General features: G+C 42.2%; 1 protein-coding gene across 1 annotated transcript in view; it reads right to left on the bottom strand.

Annotated features, from left to right (window-relative positions):
• Window positions 1–21,948, bottom strand: part of PDZD2 (PDZ domain containing 2) — a 410,014-nt gene that overhangs the window by 89,193 nt on the left and 298,873 nt on the right. Inside the window, exons 4-5 of the mRNA XM_081521413.1 lie at window positions 12,482–12,983; window positions 1,779–1,921 (exon numbers count right to left, since the gene is read on the bottom strand). Coding sequence (XP_081377539.1) covers window positions 1,779–1,921; window positions 12,482–12,983 — 645 coding nt within the window. The remainder of the gene's footprint in view (window positions 1–1,778; window positions 1,922–12,481; window positions 12,984–21,948) is intronic.

Raw genomic sequence — 21,948 nt, 5'->3', positions numbered from 1 at the left:
TTTCCCTCTCCAGGCTGTAGGCTCTCTCCTTCTTGTTTTCTTTCAATGAATTAACCAACTTCCCTCTCCTCCTCTCCCTCACCATTTTCTCTCTCTGTCCTCTAGGGTATGTATCATGCTTTCTATGAATTTAGGCTTTAACAGAACACAGGAGGCATGAGAGACTACTGACAGTCTCTGCTTTCTGTCCTTCAAAAATCCCTAAAGCAGAGAAATGCTAAGAATCACAGTAGATGCTTGAGATGGAAAGAGAAGAGAAAGAGGGAAACCATGGAGAATAAGCACAATGGGACCTCAAGGAGGCATGAGGGTGAGCTCTCCGAAGGAGAGGCATTCAGGAATACAGGAGAACATAGTGGTCTGGGCCAGTGTCCTTGGGTTTACTTATCCACACCACCATCAAGACATCCGTGTCTCCGTTCCTCTTATTTTCCTCTTTGATCCCATCTTTCTCAGCTCCAGTTATTAACTAGAATGCCCCACATGTGAATTAAACACCCAGACACATACACACATACAGGCTGGGGTATAAGAAAATGGTGAGACTGATTAAAAAATGGCTCACTTGAAAAATGGATAAGAACAGTTCTATGTAAGCCCAGCTCTGGGCACAGGAATTTCCTAATTGCCAACTTTCCAAAGACCTAGGAGTCACGGGGAAATGGCTATCGACGAGAATTCTTTAAAGCATCTATCCTTTGGGAAGTGTGATGATGCTCTTCTGGACACGAACCACCTAAGGTCTTAAACCTTCAATAATTAGTGCCACCCAGATAAGTCACACCTGCAGTTAATCTCTTCTCTACTTGGGCTAACAGGATCATACTTTCTAGTTAGGGGACCGAAGAGCATTGAACACCTTGATAATCTGTGTACTGGTCCTCTCCTATTTTATTCTTTAGACCAAATACTTCAAGCTCCTTCAACTTCGCCTAATGAGATATGTTTTGAGAGCCCCCAAGGTCTTGGGCAGGCCATTACTGCCTTGGTTTGCCATTTCTCTCTTAGCATCAGGATACCTGGACTGAATACTAATTCCAGACTGGAATCACCTCCCTCATCAGTGAAATTCCACCTTTACCCACCTATTCTATACAGATGGGCATCCAAAATATGAATACACCCTATGGTGCTTTGCAAGTGGTAGATGCCCTATGTATACAGGAGCAATCAGCCACATAGTAGGAGTATACCTTCCATCTGGGGACAGCTACCTCCCTCTGACTCAACATGGACTTCTTTGACGTGTTCTGCCTAAGCACCACCCATCTTCCTACTTCAGTGACTGTTTAGGTTAAAAAAGTAGCTTTGGAGTGTGAATGGTTTTCACATTTATTTTTCTCCCTCCACATCTGCACGACAAAGACACATGTGTTTACGTGTGTATCACATCTTAACAGACATGACATGGCAGGTGAACTGTGGTCATGTTTAAACCCCATCACTCTCCCAAGTCGTCAGCCACAGTGACGATGTGGTACACTCTTGATAAGGAACCACGTGTCACCAGCATCCCCAATATCAGGATAACATTCACTTAACACTCAAACTGGACTAGAAAGAAATCTAATCCCTCCTTCGTGCAGTGGCCCCACCAATTAGCCACTTCCTGTGCTCAGAAGGGCATTTAATTAGAACCACTCGTGCCTGATTTCCTGCCATGCTCCAGCACCTTCCTTGTAAGCTGTAATCAACAGGGCTTTGACTACCCCCCCAGCACCCGGGGGCAGGGGAGGGGAGGACCAGGAAGCAGAGAAAGGGGAGAGTTATCTAGTCACCTGTGAGCGGCACCGCCTTCCTTCACTTGGGTGACAACGATAGCGTGAGGTGAGCGCTTTGATCCTCGGCCTCCACTAACCTGAATTCCCAGCCCATCCGATTCTTTAAGCAGCTCCATCTTCCATATCCGGCCAACTTTCTCCTTGGAAGAAAAAGTGAGCACACTGTGAAGCATCTGGACAGACACGCACCATTGTCACAGGAGGGGTAGCTGGAGGTCTGGCCGAGTCCCATCGCTTGCTGACAGACACTGCAGACAACCACCGATGAGAGAATGCTACGGGTTGGACCAAAGTCTCGAGCAGCCAGTGTGCCCAATCCAGTTCTCTATGATGGCAGGAGTGTTCTGTGTCTGCATCATCTAACAGGAGAGCCGCCAGCCACAGGTGGCTGTTGAATGCCTGAAATGTGGCTGGTGGCAACGGAGACACTGAACGTTTCATTTCATTTTAATTAAATTGAATGAGCCACCTGGGGCCAGTGGAGATGACTTTGGACAGCACGGCAAAGGTGATGTGTGAATTCTCTGACCAGGATCCTGTTAAGTAAAGCTTTTCTGCCTGAAACCCAGATACCAGTATGTGAGCAAACACTGGCTCTGTCTGGGTTCCGTTTATTTACGACAGCTACTAATTAACAGAGGAAGATGAAAGAAAGACAGAACCAGGAGACATCAACTAGTTTGAGCCAAGCTCTACCACTTAGTACTTATAAAAATCACTTGAGGCCTCAAAGCCTCAGTTTCCCTGCCTTTATTTTTTTTTTTTTCTTCCAACCGCCATCTTCCCCCGGCGCCCAAAACCCTTCAGTTTCCCTGCCTTTAAAGTGGGGATTATTATTAAAACTTCCAAGTCTGGTGTTAGGATTAAATGAGAAAGGAAGCAGGCAGCAATGCTCCTGACATTTAGCAGATACATAATAAATGTTAATCGGTAACCATACGTGACTTACACATGCATAAATGTTAAAAACGTCACACTGAATTGAATCTTAAACTTTCTGACAACATATGAATGAGATCTTGGAGAAATCAAAATAGGAAAATCACTGGTGAATTGTTATCAACTTCTACACACATTGGTCAATACGCTCTTTAAAAACATTAAAAAATGCTACGACAACTATAAAGATCTATCCTTTCTATTTCACTTATTTTTTGGCCATGTGGGGTCTTGGTTCCCTGACCAGGGATTGAACCCACACCCTCAGCACTGGATGCATGAAGTCTTAACCACTGGACTGCCAGGAATTTCCCAAAATCAATCATTTTTAAAGACTAACAGAGGTCTCTAGGGCTTCTCTGGTGGCTCAGTGGTTAAGAATCTGCCTGCCATGCAGGAGACTTGCAGAAGATGCGGGTTCAATCCCTGGGTCAGGAAGATCCCCTGGAGAAGGAAATGGCAACCCACTCCAGTATTCTTGCCTGGAGAATCCCGCAGACAGAGGAGCCTGGCAGGCTACAGTCTATGGGGTCACAAAAATGTTGGACGTGACTGAACAACTAAACAACCAAAAAAAGGTCTCTAAGTCCTCTGAACTGCTTTGGTTCATTCTCCATTTAACTTCGTATTCCATTCCAAGGACACAAACATACATCCACTGCAAAACACTGGAGCTCCCTCAGACACTTGGCTATCAGAGAAATGAAAGAAAAAGCTTCCAAAGTGGTTTATCTGGGAGTCTGACTTTAGGCTCATCCCAAAGTCTTTTTAGCTCTAGGTATATAGCTAGGGGTCCCAGTGCATTCCTCAATTTATAAAGCAAAAACCATCTGCTTTCTCCATCCACCACGAAGGTCCAATGGAACTGCTAAGGCCCAATACAGACAAAGCCATCATCTCCCCCAAAATAGGCAACCTGCCCATTCAAGCTATTTGCAAAAGAGAAAAAATGTGAGGCATTTAGAAAATCTGAAGTGCATACTGTCAGAAACTAAAATGAAGCTTTATGCAACAGTAAAAAAAACAGATGTGGAATGGTCACTGATGTGCAGCAACAGGAATGTCTAGGGAAATATTAGCAGACAGAGACTTGTTGGGTCCTACTCTTTTCCAAGCCCAGGGTGGCTCACAGGGGCCCCACAATTCCAGCAACACGCGGTGATGCCAGCTGTCTCCTCCACCTACTGACCACAGGCCCATGAAGCCTGTCTGGCCAAATGTAACTTCAGAAGTCACTGGCTTACCACAGTAGTTCATGAACTTGTCAACAAGCCCTACATCATCCCATCGTCTCACTTTGGACTCCCCGGGTTTTGGTTTGTTGCCTCTGACCTCTGGAACACCTTTCCTTCCCATTCAGGAACAGCCTTCCTGCCTTCAGAGTCTCTCACAGCTTCACTCCTTCCAAGAAGCCATCCTTGAGAATTACCACGAGACAGCAACTTTCAGTATTTCCAGTACATGAGACTGTATGCCAGGTGGAGAACCAAAGGGAACACATGCAGGAGTGTGCTGATTAGCTGTTGTCTTGGGGAGCTGAGCATCCTGCATTTACACACAGGCCAGTCCTGTGGCTGCCTCCCTGGGCCTCACAGAGCAGGTAAGAAATGAGCACAGTTGGTGGCCTGACTTTTTTTTTTTCCCTTGGAAGATATCCCATGGCTCCTGGTGTCCTGAAGATATGGGGCAGTGTTCCTCTCTCCCCCCGTACAGAAAAGCTGTGGAACTCTTTCCCAAGAACAACAAGGACCATTATTAGAGCCCAGATACAATAAAATCTCTTTAGTTTTAGCCCAAATTAGTAAAAACCTATCCATCCCTATGACTAATTACACCATCATTTTCTCCCATCCTACTATCCTTTGGCTAAACGGAAGATGTTAGGTATGGTTCACAGAGGATGTGACAATACTGGATACAGTTCTAATTCTTAAATGCTTTTAGAAATAGGACTTGTGACAAGAAACATGCAGAACTATGATCATGGGGAAAGAAGGATGGCCTAAATGTTTACCCTGACAGAGGAGTTAAAGACAGTATTCACTGAGAACACCCACAAACCCACTCCACACCCCCACCCAAGATGCACACAACTAGTTAAAAGCAAAACAAAAACCACATATCTAACATAAATGGCTTCAGAGGGGGACTTCCTTGAAGGTCCAGTGGCTATGAATTCATCTTCCAACGCAGGAGATGTGGGTTTGATTCCTGGTCAGGGAGCTAAGATCCAACATGCCTCTTGGCCAAAAAACCAAAACATAAAACTGAAGCAATACTGTAGCAAATTCAATAAAGATTTTAAGAATGGTCCAGGCCATAGGAGGCAGGAATATACAATGGAGAAAAGACCGCCTCTTCAATAAGTGGTGCTGGGAAAACTGAACAGCTACATATAAATGAATGAAAATAGAACACCTCCTAACAACATACACAAAAATGAACTCAGATGGATTAAAGACATAAATGTAAGGCCAGAAAACTCTTAGAGGAAAACATAGGCAGTACACTCCTTGACATAAATACAGCAAGATTCTCTATGACCCACCTCTTAGAGCAATGGAAATAAAAACAAAAATAAACAAGAGGGACCTAATTAAACTTAAAAGCTTTTGCACAGCAAAGGAAACTATAAACAAGATGAAAAGACAACCCTTAGAATGGGGAAAAATAATTGCAAATGAAACAACTGACAAAGGCTTAATCTCCAAAACACATAAGCAGCTCTCAGTACTAGAAAAATAAACAACCCAATCAAAAAGTGGGAGGAAGACCTAAACAGACTTTTCTCCAAAGAGACATACAGATGGCCAACAAAAAACAAGAAAAGATACTCAACATCACTCATTATTAGAGAAATGCAAATCAAAACTACAGTGAGTTAGAATTCACGTCGGTCAGAATGGCCATCATCAAAAAATCTACAAACAATAAATGTTGGAGAGGGTGTGGAGAAAAAGGGAATCTTCTTGCACTGTTGGTGGGAATGCAAATTGATACAACCGCCGTGGAGAACAGTATGGAGGTTCTTTAAAAAAAAACTAGGAATAAAACTACCATATGACCCAGTAAATCCTGCTACTGGGCATATACTTTGAGAAAACCATAAACGAAAAAGACACATGTACCCCAGTGTTAATAGCAGCATCATTTACAACAGCTAGGACACAGAAGCAACCCACATGTCCACTGGCAGATGAATGGGAAAAGAAGTTGTGGTACATATATACAAGGGAGTATTTACTCAGTCATAAAAAGGAACACATTTGAGTCAGCTCTAGTGAGGTGAATGGACCTGGAGTCTATTATACAGAGTGAAGAAAGTCAGAAAAACAAATTTCATATATTAACGCATATATACAGAATCTACAAAAATGGTACTGATGAACCTATTTGCAGGGCAGGAACAGAGACGCAGACATAAAAAACAGATTTTGGCCACATGGAGGAGGGGGAGGGGGGATGAGTAGAGAGAATAGCACTGAAATAAATGTACTATCATGTGTAAAATATATAGCCAGTGGGAAGCTGCTGCACGGGCACAGAGAGCTCAGCCTAGAGCTCTGTGACAACCAAGAGGTTGGGATGGGGTGGGGGGTGGGGAGGAGGTTCAGGAGGGAGGGGACTTGTGTGTACTTGTGGCTCATTTGCATTGTTCTATGGTGGAGGCCAACACAATACTGTAAAGCAATTACAATAAATTAAAAATTTTAAATAAAAAGAATGGTCCACAGAAAAATCTTAAAAAAAAAAAAAAAGGCTTCAGAGGGCAGAAATGACCAATCTATAATAAAGCCCCTAATTATACTAGCCCAGAAACAGATCTCCTTTCTCACTTTTATCCAGTAAGATGATTCCCCTGCCATAACAGACAGTAGGAACTAAAAGGGGAGAATTCAAAGAAAATCATGCAAGTTTCCTCACCATGGAATTTCTTGATCATCTAATGAAGGGGTTCCGAGGAACACAAAGGAAGTCAGAAACAGGAAGTGTCAGATGCTATCCGTCTTAATTGTATAACTGTCGTATTAAATCTAGCTGCCTACAGATGAAAGCAGTGTTTAGTTAAAAATAAAATCAGTGTCTAAAGTTTATTAGTCTAAACCTGGAACTAGCCAAAACCCAACAGGCCAACTTAAATACAATAATATCAAGTATATTTCCAACTGTCTTCTTACAATTCCACTTAGGTATCTACTATACACACCAGTAGAGTCTCTTCTCTTTCTGGCTTTGTTATCTCAACGGGAACAGCAGTATCATTGATTCAAGCTTAAGAGGATATGCAAACCAAAAACCTGAGGACTGTCTTTGATTCATCCTTCTATTTCCTATACTTAAACCACAAGTGAGATCTGAAGTGTCTATTTGCAAAACAGATCCACATCCATCTACCTCTGCTCCTCTTCTCTGCCACCATCCTCATCAGCCACCAGCATTTTTAGCTTGGGTTATCAGAGTCTCCGATCTGGTCTTCATTTTTAAGTTTTACCTCTCACAAGCCACTATTCTCCATTACACATTTAAGATGAATTTTAAAGAAAGACATCATGATGCATTTAACTTAAACCTTCTGACAGCTCCCCACTAGATATAGAATAGGGTCCACACTCTTTGCAACGGCAAACAAGAACTTTTGTAATCTTGCCTTGTTCACCTCACCTGCTAGTCCTCTCCTCATCACTCATTATGCTGCAGTCTCTGCTACCAGAATATTCTATCATCCCTGTCTTATGGTAGCTTCAGATGCTAGTTTCTCACAGAAACATTCTGCTCCCAGATTCTGCCGGGCCGCTCTTCTCCTGACCCTCAGTCTTCAGCTGAAACATGGCCTCTTTACTAAGGTCTTCGCTGACACCCAGTATCAATTGGCCCCCTGCCCATGTCACTGCTGGGACATCTTTTACTTCACTCTGTTTTGTTTCATTTATTGTACTTGTGGTCAGTATCTAACATTCTGCTTTTGTTTATCTATTTATTGCTTGTGGCCCCTTATATGTGATAAATGCCACAAGATAGGAACCTTGTCTCTCATTTACCAATGGATTTTCCAGCAGCTAGAAAAGTGCCTAGCACATCACAATACTGCATAAATGTCACTGAATGAACAAACAGAGAATGTTTACCATCATCTTAGGGGTCTTCAAAGTTATCGAGACTGACATTAAGAAGCTCGCCCAGATGGGAGACCTGCACGTTTGCCAATGCTCAGAGTGTGAACACAGATCCAGTTGTAGAGATGACGGAGTTCTGAAGCAGACCCTGTCTAGACAGATGGCTTGGGCTTTTGCTTCCTTCTACGTTGGCTGAAAGGGCAGTGAGACTTTGTCAGTCTGTTGAGAAAAAGCCAAACCACGCAAAATTGGATGCTATGGATGTCAGAGTGCTGCCCTTTCCTATAAACCACCAATTACTGTGTGAGCTCACACATGCATCTCTCCACGAAGGCAAACAGAGGGATTTATTTACCAAAAACAGGGGTAGTACATTAAAGGGAGTTGCCGCAGCAGCATTTAAATGACCTCATCTGCTGGAACCCAAAATAAAATGTTACAACAGCATCTTTGCCCCAAATGTGAGAAGACACATCATCCAACCAGAATTTCACTGCAGTAAATGCTCTGGCTTCAACTGAAAACTTATTTTTGAGATTGTTTGCTTATCCCTTACTTAGAATGATCAGTAAGAAATGAAGAAACATGTGATCATAATGTCAAAGTTGAAATCCTTCCATCAACAGACCAAAAAGCTCAGCTTGGAGGTAAGAAAACAAGCTCGGAGAAAGGACATGGCAGCCTGAAGGCCACAGAGCTGGGGATGGAAGAACCAGGGCTAGAACTTGGTGTCCTGTCTCTCAGGCTTGGGGCTCTCCTATGCCTTCATTATAAATATCTATGAAGCACCTACAGGTGCAATGCACTGAACTGGGGAAGAGATGGCAAAGGCTCAGAGACGAGAGTGAGCATGGCATTTTGAAAAAACTAATTCAGCCCAAATCAGGGAGAAAGAGAGCAGTGACAATCAGGTGATGAAGGACCTTATGTGGGATATCAAGCTAAGGTGTTCGGGTATTACCCCAAAGGCAAATGGACCACAGAATGGTTTCAGCTGCAGTGTGCATAGTAAGATATGCTCTTTAGAAAAGTCCCTCTGATTGCAATGGGACAGTTGATGATGGGATGAAAGCGGGAGCAGTGTAGATTACTGTGACCACAGGTGAGAAGTGATGGCAGCCTGGCCCTGAACCAAAGCTTCAGGATGGGGCCCAGAGCAGTGGAGGGTGGACATCCCCAAGAGGGCAGTAGTAGACTGGGTTCAGGGACTGACTGGACTTGGTGTAAGGGAGAGGGTAGTTGTTGTTGCTAAGTAGTGTCCAACTCTTTCTGACCCTATGGACAATGGCCCACCAGGCTCCTCTGTCTATGGGATTTCCCAGGCAAGAAACTGGAGTGGGTTTCTATTTCCTTCTTTGAGACAGGGCAGCATTCCAGCTAACTCCACGATGCCAACTCTCCCAATCTGCCTGGGTGAAGGCATTTCCCAGGATACGGAATTGCCTGTGAAAAACCAGGAAAGTTCTGCACAATCCAGGGCAAGTGGTCACTAGCTGAATCTCAGGTTTCTGGCTTGGGCAACTCTGTGGATGGTAAGACCCGAAAGGTTAGAATGGGCTTGGTGGTGCAGGAAAGCCATGCACCGTTTCAGGCATGATATGAAATATCAAAGATGGAGACATCCTGTAGATGGCTGGTAAAAAGCTGAGGGCTCAGCAGAGAGGTGAAGGCAGATGTGAACTTAGGAGACATTACCATGTGAAGGATGTATGTTTACCCCATGACTGTGGGGTCTTCCTAAAAGAGGACCATTCTCCCGCTGCCTCTGCTGGATGCAAACATCAGGGACCACCCAGGAGATGTCCTCAGTGTTGACTCTCCTCCTGAGTTTCACACACTTTCCTGCAGATTTAGAGCTCTGGCAGCCTTTTTGAGGTCTCTGCTGAACCACTTACAGGAAAGAGGTCTGGTACTGCACAGGGTGGATTTTGGATACCAGGCTAAGACCGCAAATGGATCCAGAGACACACACACCAGCTGTGAATAAGCTCTCCTGACTGACAAATGGTAGAATTTTTTTTCATTGTTACATGACTAAGTTTGGTTGCATTCATTTTTACCATGCAACATTACAAAAATACACACTGTGTACATGTCACCTTGGGTGAGTGATGAGCTTTACTAGAAAAGAGAATAAGGAAGTCTGAATTCATTTCTAAAATTGCTTATCTATATCCTAAGAGATTCCTAGGCTTTAGAAGATGGGCCCATCTTCTATTTTTAAAAATTCATCTGTCTGCATGTGTATCATTATGTGTTAATATTTTATAGAAACAAGCCATACTTTAAAAGGAGATATTTGTTGAAATATTTTCTATAGGTCCATTAAGGGAGAATAGAAATGTAAAAACAAAGTCTGAGGATTTATTTTCTTGTAAGAAATAACAGTCTATGAAAAAGAAGTAGCTGACAAATAAAAATGGTCTGAATGATCATGAGCCTTGTCTGTAATTTATGAAGTCTCTGTAGCTATATTAAATCATTAATAAAGCAGAAACGGAACAACGCTGACATGTCTAATCTCCCATTATTCAAAGAGAGTGGAATTTTCTCCCAAAGGCTTTAGAGGTAAATAGATAATTTTTGTTTTTCTGGAAATTCCATTCTAGCATGACCTTGGGCTCATCCTGAAATAAAAATACACATCTAGCCATCCCAAGAACCTAAGCAGCCTTCTGTTAAGGTCTATTGGTCCCAGTTTGGGTGCCACCAAGATGAAAAGGAAAGCTGTGAAGATCCACTTCTTGTCAACATGATCAATCCCAGGCAAATGCATCTAATGAAGATACTTCTGGGGTTGCAAAGGGTACTGAAATATTCATGCTGGAGAAGGTGTGGTGCTCATTCTGACTTTCCAAGACCAAACAAACAACCCAAGGTCAATAATCAGTCTATAGATTTAGAACAGTTATGAAGAATTCCAGAAGGCAAGTTTCTCCTTTTAATATAGGCATGGGGCTTCAAAAAAAAAAAAGTTCCAAGACAATAGACGAAGATTTGTTTTTTTTTCACCTTTCATTTGTATCTTCTGGAACATTTGATGTTGAGTGTAAAAACCAGGCAAAGGAATTCTGGTATGTGCAGTCTTAAGAAAGTCTAATCCAGAAATCCCATTTTAGGTTACTGCTTTTAATTAGGATGAGCAGAGGATGGTACTCTCTTAAAAGTTTGGTGTGGCACTTTTTTCTTTGAAAATCATTCCATTATCCTCACTTTGTCTTAGGCCAAAGGACTTCTTTGGACTGTATATGAGATTCCACCCTAAACCTTAAACCTTCGAACTGAACCAATATTGCCCAACTTACTTTTTTCACTTTAAGCTTTCTGCATATTCACAATCTAATCATCAGAAGAAAAAAATCATATCCAGATATAGTATTCATTGATAAGGAACATATTATAACATTTCTATTGCCCTTAATTTGGGGGAGAGGTGTATATTATAATCTTTTTATTCTTAATCCTTTTGGGGAAGAGGGGCATAAAACTGGTAGAAAATCATTAATAGAAACATTTTTTTCTGGTTTGTAAATTTCATCTACAAATACACCTTCTCTGTGTAAGGCTTTATGAAGGTCACCCAGATCTTCAAATGAAGGAATACAGTCAGTCCCTTAAGACAGGTGTTATTTTGATTCTTCTCAACTCATTATACAGATTGGCTACAGCTGCGGAAATATTCATGAGCTAGCCTTACTAGAAATTACATTCACTCCTACAGTACCATTTTCTAGACTGCAAAGCTGAACTTGATACTTCCTCTGTGCCCATTTTCCATCTTTCTAACTTCCTCTTTTACCTTTAGAGGGCATCTCCTGAGTCACAAAAGAAACCAATCAGGAACCATCTCACTAGTCACTGCTTTGTTTAGGAACCCAGAGGCACACCTAGCCAAGAGGGTTCTTGGAATGAGCACACTGACCCTACAGAAGGTAACTTAACAAGAGGGTATTGGTTATGATGGGGGAGACCATTTGAGGCTAGAAGTGTGTCTACTACCATTCAGAATAGACCACACCTGCTTTGCTTTTGGGACTTCCCTGGTGGCTCAGACAGTAAAAGCGTCTGCCTACAATGCGGGAGACCGCTTTTAGGTAAGACCAGCTCTGACCATCACAGCTGGATACCACAGTATCAGAGATTTCTACAAAGTTTCCAGACTTCACTGGAATTTAGCAATATAGTAACACAATCCCCTGAAAATGTCACTTGTTTTGATGTGTTAAAAATAAAAGCAGACGCTTCCCCGCAGGTTGGACATCCTTCCTGTGTAATACTGAAGCTTGGATATTTATGCTATCAGCAGCCACCAGGAATTCTTGGCCCTGCAGTGGCAATTCCACTGGTGACAGCAGTGATAAATAATGATGCAGTTCAAGTACTTTATCTGGGCCTCATATGACTCAAATTATACCACAGAAGGCTTGAATTTTCCACTTAGGATCACTTGACTAGCTCTTTATTTAAAGTGAGATAAAATGACTTGGATTTTTTTGTTGTTATTATCATGTCCTCTGATCATTTATCTTAATAAATCTTTTGGTATCCAAATGCAAGGTCATCTTAGGTGTATTTTCTAAACCGTAAACACAACTGCAAACAATATTTCACGGAAAATTCAGGTTCTACCATCAAAGCAAACCTTACCCGTGCCAGGCAGTCGCTGGACTGGAAGTCCGTCTTCCCAGATTTTGAGAAGCGGCGTTTGTCATTGCTTGTGGGCAGAGGGGCATCTGTCTTTGGAATTCTAGGCTCTGTCCCTCTGTCCAATTCCGACCTATCTAGATGGGATCCAGCCACCTCCTTGAGCAAATCCGGGCCATTTTCTAGCTCTAAAGCATGACCATTTCCCAGGTCAGGGTCTAGGCCATTGTCCAGCTCAGACACGGGGCCGTTGTCCAACTCACAGCCAGTGCTGCTTTTGGATTCTTCAGTGGCTTTGTGGGTAGAAGGCCTGGCAATGACCCCAAACTTTCTTGCTCTTTTCCCCTTTTTCACCGTTCGGTCCCCCAGCTCCAAGGTAGGTGTCTCTCCTGGTTCGGAGCTGTTGCTACTGTTGCCGTTATAAGGAGAATGGACTTGGTGCTTGAAGCGGCGTAGCATGATCAGGTAGATGAAGCCGCCATTCCAGCACTGCTCAGCCAGGTAACTGCAAGGGACAGAGAGGGGCTGGTTAAAACTCTCCAAACATTCTCCGTGAACAATGCAGTGGGTCGACGCATCCATGGCCCACACAGGACCCATGTGACTAAAAGCCTGGCAGAGTGATTTAGGCACTAAGCTTCTTAAACAGGCTCCACACTCCATTCAATCTATTGAATTGTTGATGCTAAACATAATCCCCAAACAAACCAAAAAACCATCATGAACTGAAAATGACTCATGAAAGTCCCCTACAAAGATACTCAGAGAAGGATTTTTCTATTAACAGAGCCAATCCTAATGTACTGTGTTTTTTTTTAAATTATTCTCCATTTTGCTCAACAACTTGTTGGATCAGAATGATGTCAGCCTCCCATTCATATTGTTTTAATGGGACAACATAGCCAGTGTCCAGGGGAAATGTATAAATCAGACTGGGGGGGAATGTATAGTTTTAGCCCTTGGGATAAAAAAATCACCTGCATGATACGAACTATTATATACAGAATGGAAAAGCAACAAGGTCCTACTGTATAGCATAGGGAATGATAGTCAATATCCTATGATAAACCATAATGGAAAAGAGTACAAAAAAGAATATATATATATAAATATATATATAAATATATAAAATAATTGAGTCAGTTTGATGTATAGCAGAAAATCAACACAATATTGTAAATCAACTATATTCCAATAAAATAAAAAAAGCCACAGATTGGAAAGTCAAACTGAGGAAAAAAAGAAAAAAACAACCAGCACAAGAGGAACTCTGCCTCACATGAGTTAAGGTGAAAAAAAAGATCCTGAGTTGGGCAGGGTGGAAGGGCTGTATTAAGATGCAGCCAAGAGAGAAGCACCAGCCAATGTGTGTGGCATGAAATGAGGACCAGGTTCATTTCTTGGTAATGGTTCTAGTTTGGCTGTTCATAGAACACGTGAAGTCTCACTTCCAGTCTGGGCATCACATGAAGAGGAATACTAACAAAGTGGAAAACATGCAGACACAGGGCAAACGGGATGAACATGGCTGCTGGAAACCATGGCAACCAGGAATAGTGGGAGGAAGGAGGGGTGTTAAGCTTGAGGAAGATAAGGGCCAGGCTCAATGGTTTTCACATGTATCTGAGGGCCGTCAAACATTTAGAAGCAGGAAATCATATGAGCTAACGCATGTGGAGCCTGACACACAATGACTCCTCCAGATCTTAGAGAATAACAGTAAAACATCAAGTGAGATGAGTAATTACCAGCATCCAGGACCAAATCATTAAAGTTTCACTAAAGAAAACACTTGCTTAAAGTCAGGAAGCCAGGCTGGGCTGGACCCCCCACTCATGCCACCAGAGATAAGGCAGCACAAACCCTAGATGAACCCAGGGAAATGCCTTCAACCACTGAAATCTTGCCACATTCTACACATCACTGGCTCCCAAGCAAAGAATGTCAACAACGAAATCCTTAACGAGTCAGACCTGCTTCCCTTCTTTATGCCCCACAAAGAGAATGCCAGGGGCTATGTTCCCTACATTTTCAATTAGTGGAAAACAGAAATTTTCCAGTATACCAAACCAGCCTCTCTCCCTCCGTGCCTAAATACCAGACCTGAAAGCTGCGGCAGTCAGTGTGTGAGAAAAGGACTAGGTCATAAGGAGAGATGACCAGCCATGTTTGAAATGTAGTTAAGTTCCGAGCCAAAGGCATATATTCCCCATATATAAAGGTCAGGGTATTGCAACGACAGTGACTGTCTAATCAAAGAAGAGAACAATTCTGAATTTTTGCCTTGAAGTAAAATGAGCAAGAGAGAAGAGTCCTCAAATATCAGCCAAAGCTAGTGAAAAACTTTCTTTGATCCTGGGCTGTAAACCATGGCAATGAACTTACACACAAAAATCAGGTAGATACAAGATCCTGTACAGACCCCAAGTTGTTCCATGAAATACAGTGACATGAAAGGCATTTCTAGGCATTTCTAGACCTTTCTAGGGTCTAGAAAATGAACCCTGGTTCCAGCACCATTTTTCTACAATGTTTAGATTTCATTGTTTGAATTGTGTACTTTTTTCCATACTGGATAAAATCTTTGAAAGGTATAAAATCATAACAGTAATTAGGAGGCTATAAGGGTTTCCTTTGAGCAAACCACTACTATTAATCCAATATATATGTTCAGATATTATGAAAAACTGGATGGAGTAGTAAAAACAGGACCAGGTTGAGAGTTAGACACCCAAGTTTTCATTATAGCTTTGGCCCAACCATGTAAAACAATGGTAATTACACCAAATTTTCATTGACAGATGAATGGAGAGACAAAATATGATACCTCTGTACAGTGGAATAATACTATTCAGCAATAAAAAGGAATGAAGTTCATGCTACAACATGGAGGAAGCTTGCAGCATTATGCTAACTGAAAGATGCCAGGCCACAAAGGGATATGTATCATTCCATTATTGGACATGTCCAGAATAGGGAGATCCATTGAGATAGAAAGCAGAATAGGGGTTTCCAGGAGCTGGGGATTAGGAAAGAAAGGAACATTGAGACTGACACTAATAGTACAGGTTTTTTGTAGGGAGGTGATAAAAATGTTTTAGAATTAGACAGTGGTGGTAACTGCACAACATGGTGAATATATCCACTAAACTGTACATTTTAAAATGGTGAATTTTATGTCATGTGAATTACATCTCAATTTTTAAAAAAACCAATAACAAATATAATAATATCGGCCAAGTTTTGAATTTTTTTCTTTGAGTGGATGCTCCTTAAGAACTCTCTTACAGAAGAAGAAATCAAGGCTCAGAAATATTAACCTGCCCAAGTTTGCACAACTGCCAACTGATAGACCCAGGTCTGTCTGCTTCCCAACCATGCACGTCCTCTGTGCAGTTCTGCTTCTTAAATCAGTACCATCCCTGGGCTTCAGCTTCCTCATCTGCAAAGTGAAGGTGTTAAAATGGATCATCTCTAAGTTGCTTTCATGTTCTAACTGATTGCTGGTTTTCTGGGAAGAGTTCTAGGAATAGAAGAGCAAGCTATCCCAGTGTCAAATATAAAACAAAAACCTAGAAAAACAGAAAACAGTCCCTTTATGTCCAAGTCGCCCTAGGCCTCCAGGACATTTACCATCAACGTGAAAAAGATTTCACTGGGAGAGGCAATTTCTCTCAAATTCCTTTTGAGACTCTACTTTTTGTATTAGAACTCTGAACAACTTGATGGATTGTCCACAGAGACCTTCTATTTAGTACCAAGAAGGCTGGTCCACTGATTCAGAGTATAAGATTTTCAACATCTTTCCCATCTCTGCTCTCATGGGCACTCCAAGAACCTCAGACTTTTCCAAGGCTGATACTATTTTATTCCTTGTGCAGGATCCACATTCAGCAGAATTACAAAGCAAGAGGAGTTTATCCTTAGTTTGGCACTATCTCCCAGTCCTTTCCTGGCTTCCTAACAATAAATAAGACCCTGACACCTTCAGGGAACTATATGACAGGTTACTTTATTCCTTCCTGGACACTGCATTTTCTAAGGTCATCCCGAAGGCAAACTGTAATGCATGAATTACAGACACTGTAGAAAGTTAGTGAAAAAGAGACTCTTAGGCAGTGGGCAATTTTCTTACAATTCTCTGAATCACCTTAAAGGTAATGCCACCGCATCCCCTCTCCATCAAGTATTCAAATGACTTGCCTAACTTTTCCTACACCTGCCTGGCTAATTCATACTTTCAAATCCCCTTTCTGTTCAGTAGAATTTTTACCCACCATTAGAATCTGTAAACTTCAAAGTCAACATTAGAGAAACCAGACACAAAATATAATCACATGACTTAGAAAAACAGAAGGTCTCCTCGTCATTAAAACAGGTAAAATTAGCCTTCCACCATATGGTAGCTTCTCTATACCATATGATTATTTTTTGACTTATTTCAAAAATCTGAAACTGTCCTCTGGCTTATAAAATTATTCATTCAATTAAAATTTATTTTATTTTGACCATCCCAGGCTGGCCTTAAGACAAACGAGAAAAGGCCAGAAATAAGGGACTGAGTTCTAGCCTAGAACGCTCCCTCTGGAATGTGTTGTGTTTCTCCAACTTGGCCTTTGCAAGCACCCTGTCTGACTAGATCCCTTCCTCACCCTTTCCCTCAAAAAGTGCTTTATCCAAATGAAAGTTTGAGTACCTTCTCTGTTTCTTAATGCTGTCATAATTCTAAAGTCTGGGCTCTGCAGGGGTGGGAGCCTGAGAAGTGATTGGCAGGTGAGATAGATGCTTGGAGGAGCTAAAGGGATAAAGCTTCCTGGAGTTTGAAGATCAAGATGGATATGGGGCAGGAGATAAGGGGGCAAAGATAGGAGAGATGCTGGAAGGCCAAAGACACCCATCATTAACTCATGCCTTAATTCTATCAAAAGAAGGCCAGAGGAAGCTGTACACTTTTGATATTTGAGGCTGTTTTGCCAAATCTCTTGGAAGGAGCGATCTCCAAGTGCCCCTGGAAATCATCCTGGGCCTCCAGCCACTGATCACTGATGTCTGGTACATAGTGTGAGACTACAGAAGTCTGCCGCCAGGCTAAACCAGGGGCACACATGTGCGTTATAACTCAGAGGAACTTAGATTTTCATTGCAGGGCCCTGGCCTATACTACAATGGTCTGTATAACTCAGAGAACACAAAAAAGGATTCTGGAACTTTTCACCAAACCATATATTCTTGCTTCATCGGAGTATGTCAGGTCTCCAGTACAGAAAGCAGGAGACTAAACACTGACTACAAGGAGATGTTTATAGACAAGTTATTCTATCAGGGTCTGAGATTTCTAGAGCGAAAATAGCTGCGAAGATCCACCCTGTCTAACACACAGAACCAACCTCTTACCTCTCGCCTAAGAAGTAACAGGAGGCTGGAAAGCTGGTTGTGGTCCTTTGAAAACCTGCTAAGCCTAATTATTCCAGAGGGCTGTCCGAGGTTATAAATCTGTAGGTTCCCAGAGTACAATGTGCTGAGAGGAAGTGTTAAATACATAGAGACTGATTTCCCAGTGAAATCTTGGCTAGGAAGCAGAGGGAGGCAAGTTTGGACAGCTCTCCAAGAGGGAACGGGAAGATGAGAAACATCACTTCCTGGAGTCAGTCAGGAACCAGGGTCCCCACAGGCAGTCTTTCTCGGGTGTAGCCCTCCAGCTACCTTGAATTTGAGGCACACTTTTCCCAGATTCCATAGCTCTTCCTAGAAAGAGCCGAACTTTCTTTGGGGGACCCTGAAGGCAGAATTTGAGGTCTGAATATCACACTGAAAAGAGGGACTGATCCCTTTGATGCACTCCCAAGGCCCTTTCTGGAGAGAACTCAACGTGCTTCCTTGCTAGTTCACGGAGGGGAAAGGGAGCTCTGAGCAGATGGAGGAAGATGGGACTGGGCACCAAAGCAGAGCTGAAAATAGATCAGGGTCTGGGCTTAACGTAAAAGTAACCAGAACACTGTATTCCAATTGCTGGGTGGCGGAGCTAACTGGGGAAGCCAAGTTTTACTCATTCTCACCTTCTCTCTTCAGCACAAATGCCTGGCTTCAGTGACTCTCCCCCTCTCTCTCTCTTATCTGAAGAATATGTATAAATGAACACGTTCTCCTTATGATAAAATGTGTTTATTATTACTAATTTAAATTATTAATTACATTTTTTATTTATTTATGCCTTGCTGCACAGCATGTGGGGACCTGGTTCCCCGACCAGGGATTAAACCTGTGTCCCCTTGATTTGGAACTGCAGTGTCTTAACCACTGGACCACCAGAGAAGTCCTTGTTTATAAGTTTTTTTTAATCATAAAATTTGGATTGACAAACACAGGTTGAAAGTGAAGAATCAGAATAGATACTTGACAAAAATTTTTTTTTCTGATCTATGATACAATATTAGTCATTCAAACCCAAACCAAATTATCAGCTGCCAAAACCTGTAACCACCACAGTAAAGGAGTGAAATTTAAGCCACAGCATCTATATATGAGGACAGAGGTCCACAGTGCTCTAGGGGAATTGGGATGTGGGGAAGAGGGGCAAGTATGCTGATCTTCTGGCTACTGCTCTTTCTATGAATGATAAATTCTCTTTCATTCCTGATCCAGGACTCTCCTATCTTCTGCCGGCAGCACCCAGGAAACTGTGGCAGGCTAACTGGTTAGCTCACTAGTCAGATAAAATCATCACTCTTGATGTGTAGTAGAAGAATATGCTGACTCAGTTCATAATTGATCTTGTTCCCTAATCTTATCCAAGGAGCTCAGTGATACGAGTCTTCACACTAGTGACTAAGAAATAAAAAATCAATACGCATCTTACATCAAAACAACATTGAAAATAAATCTTTCGGGTAGAATCAAACAGAGGTGGTATTATACTAAGAGGAGTCATAAAGAAAGTGGGTGTTCGAGCCTCCGAGTTCACAAATACTGATTAAAGTCAGTGTATCAGGGACTTCCTCCTCGGTCTAGTGGCTAAGACTTTGCTTTCCAATGAGGAGGGATAGGGGTTTGATCCCTGGTTAGGGAACTAAGATTGCATATGCCTCGCAACCAAAACACCAAAACATAAAACAGAAGCAATATTGTAACAAATTCAATAAGGGCTTTTAAAATGGTCCACATTAAAAAAAAAACCTTGAATACTCAACAAAAAGCAGCTAAATCATACGATCCCTGAAAAAATTTTTTTTTTCAATTTCCATGCAAGAAGGTATCATTGATTTTTCGTATTTATTTTGAAAATTCACATCTCAAACTAACAAGATTGATTTAAATTCACTACTCTCACAGCAGAGTATCTCTACACCAGGACACACTCCATACTTTCTACTCCGATACAGCTTTCACAGGAAAGATCTAGAAGCATGGTCTCTGCATTCATGTTGCAGTAAGTTTACATGAAGTTTCAGCTTTCCTCCAAGGTTTTCTTGTACCTCATTGTCTGCATGAATCAATAAAAGCAATTTTAAAAGCACTCATACATACACCTTTGGGAACCAGGAATTCAGAAGCTGAGTTAAGTAGAAAACACATGATCAACAATAAGAACTGACCTTATAAAACATACTGCAGAGAAACTGCCCCACAAAACAGACCCTCCAGACTTCTATTTGCAAATGACTGCATTTCTTTATTCAATTACTATGAGTGAATCAGAGTTTCTTATGACTACATGAGATCAACCTACAGTCTATACAAAATCAAATTACAACTCCAGCCACACAGCTTTGCTAACTCATCCTGATGATGTTGGTCACATTTTCCCTGGGGCAGGGGGTGGGGGGGGGTAGGGCATGCAGGTGAAGTCAGACTTTGCTGTACATGAATGAGTCAATTTCACCTCATGAGGGAATTGACGAGCTCAGACAGCACACATGGGAACTCCTTTCACTTCTTTTTCCCTCATGACATACACTACTTTTTCTGCATACAGAATTACTACTTGTGAATTACAAATCTATTCATTCATTCACTCATTTAACCAAGAGTTATTGAACACCTACTGTATGCCAGGCACTGGTTTAGGCATTTGGTGGAATAGAGCAGTGAAAAAACTGATGTCCATCTTTGTGGAGGCTCACAGTTTAGCAGAGGCAGAGACAAACAGACCTATTTAAATAATCATCCAAATAAATATTGAATAGTATGTTAGAAGGTGAGACATGCTATGGAAAATAGAACATATTGAACAGGATAAAGAGGACTGAGCACGCCAGGAGCTGAAAGAGGTAGACTGAAATTTTAAGTGCATTGAGCAAAGACTCGAAGCAGATGAAAGAGTTGGCCATGCAGCTGCCCGGGAGAAGAACGCTCCAGACAGAGGGAGGAGTCAGTGTAAAAGTGGTAAACTGGAAATATGCCTGGTGCATATAAGAACAGCGAGGAGTGGGCAAGGAGGAGAGTAGCAGGGGACTAGGTAGGAGAGATACCAGGACGAGTTTCTGCAAGACTGTTGTAAAGACTTTTGTACAGAATGGGGAGTGGGGGCTTCCCAAGTGGTTCGGTGGCAAAGAATCTGCCTGCCAATGCAGGAGACACAGGTTCGATCCTTTATCTGGGAAGATGTGGAGCAACTAAGCCAGTGTGCCACAACTACTGAGCCTGTGCTATAGAGCCTGGGAACCACAATGACTGAAGCTAAGGGCCCTAGAGCCCATGCTCTACAACAAGAGAAGCCACAGCAGTAAGAAGCCTGTGCGCTGCAACTAGAGAAAAGTCTGCACAGCAGCAAAGACTCAGCACAGCCAAAAATAAAAAAATAAAATAAAATTTAAAAAAAAGAGCTAGTTCTTTAAAAAAATGAGAAGCAGTTCAGCTCTGAGCAGAGGAATCATGTGATATGTACTGTGTTTTAAAACAAAGGCTTTGTTCCTGTGTTGAGAGTAGACTGCTGGTAGAGCAAAGGTAGGAGTGAGCCCAGATATTCAGTTAACTGTGACAGAGAAGCTGGCTCAGTGCAGAGTGACAGTAGAGGTGGTGAGAAGTGGTCAAAATCAAGATCAGTTTTGAAGGTAGAGTCAGCAGTCTTTGCTTTTGGATCTGATACAGGGTGTGAGAGGAAGACAGAAGTCAAGGATGGTGTCTAGGTGTTTGGCTTGAGCAACCAGAGGGATGGAGCTGTCACCACCTGAGGCTGGTCGAGTAGCTTTCTGTGGGTTGGGGCCATCTGACCTATTCTGATGCACAGGTCTATTCTGGAGTTACATTCTGAACATGTTGTTTGAGAGGCTCGTGTGGCTGCTGGGTGGGTGGATGGACATCTGAATCTGGATACTGGAGCAGAGGACTGAACTGGAGACAAAATACTGGGAGGCAGCATAGTACCGATGATATTTAAAGTCTCCTGAAGATAAACTCCTTTCGGTGGACTTTCTGAGGCCAGAGTTCTTGCTGAATCAAAAGCACACTGAAATGTTTTGTATGTGCTTCCA

Source organism: Giraffa tippelskirchi, chromosome 8, assembly GCF_054371585.1.
Source record: "Giraffa tippelskirchi isolate mGirTip1 chromosome 8, T2T-mGirTip1v1.2.pri, whole genome shotgun sequence".
Lineage (NCBI taxonomy): Eukaryota > Metazoa > Chordata > Mammalia > Artiodactyla > Giraffidae > Giraffa > Giraffa tippelskirchi.
The sequence above is the reverse complement of the archived record's forward strand: the minus strand, read 5'-3'. Positions and strand labels throughout refer to the sequence as shown.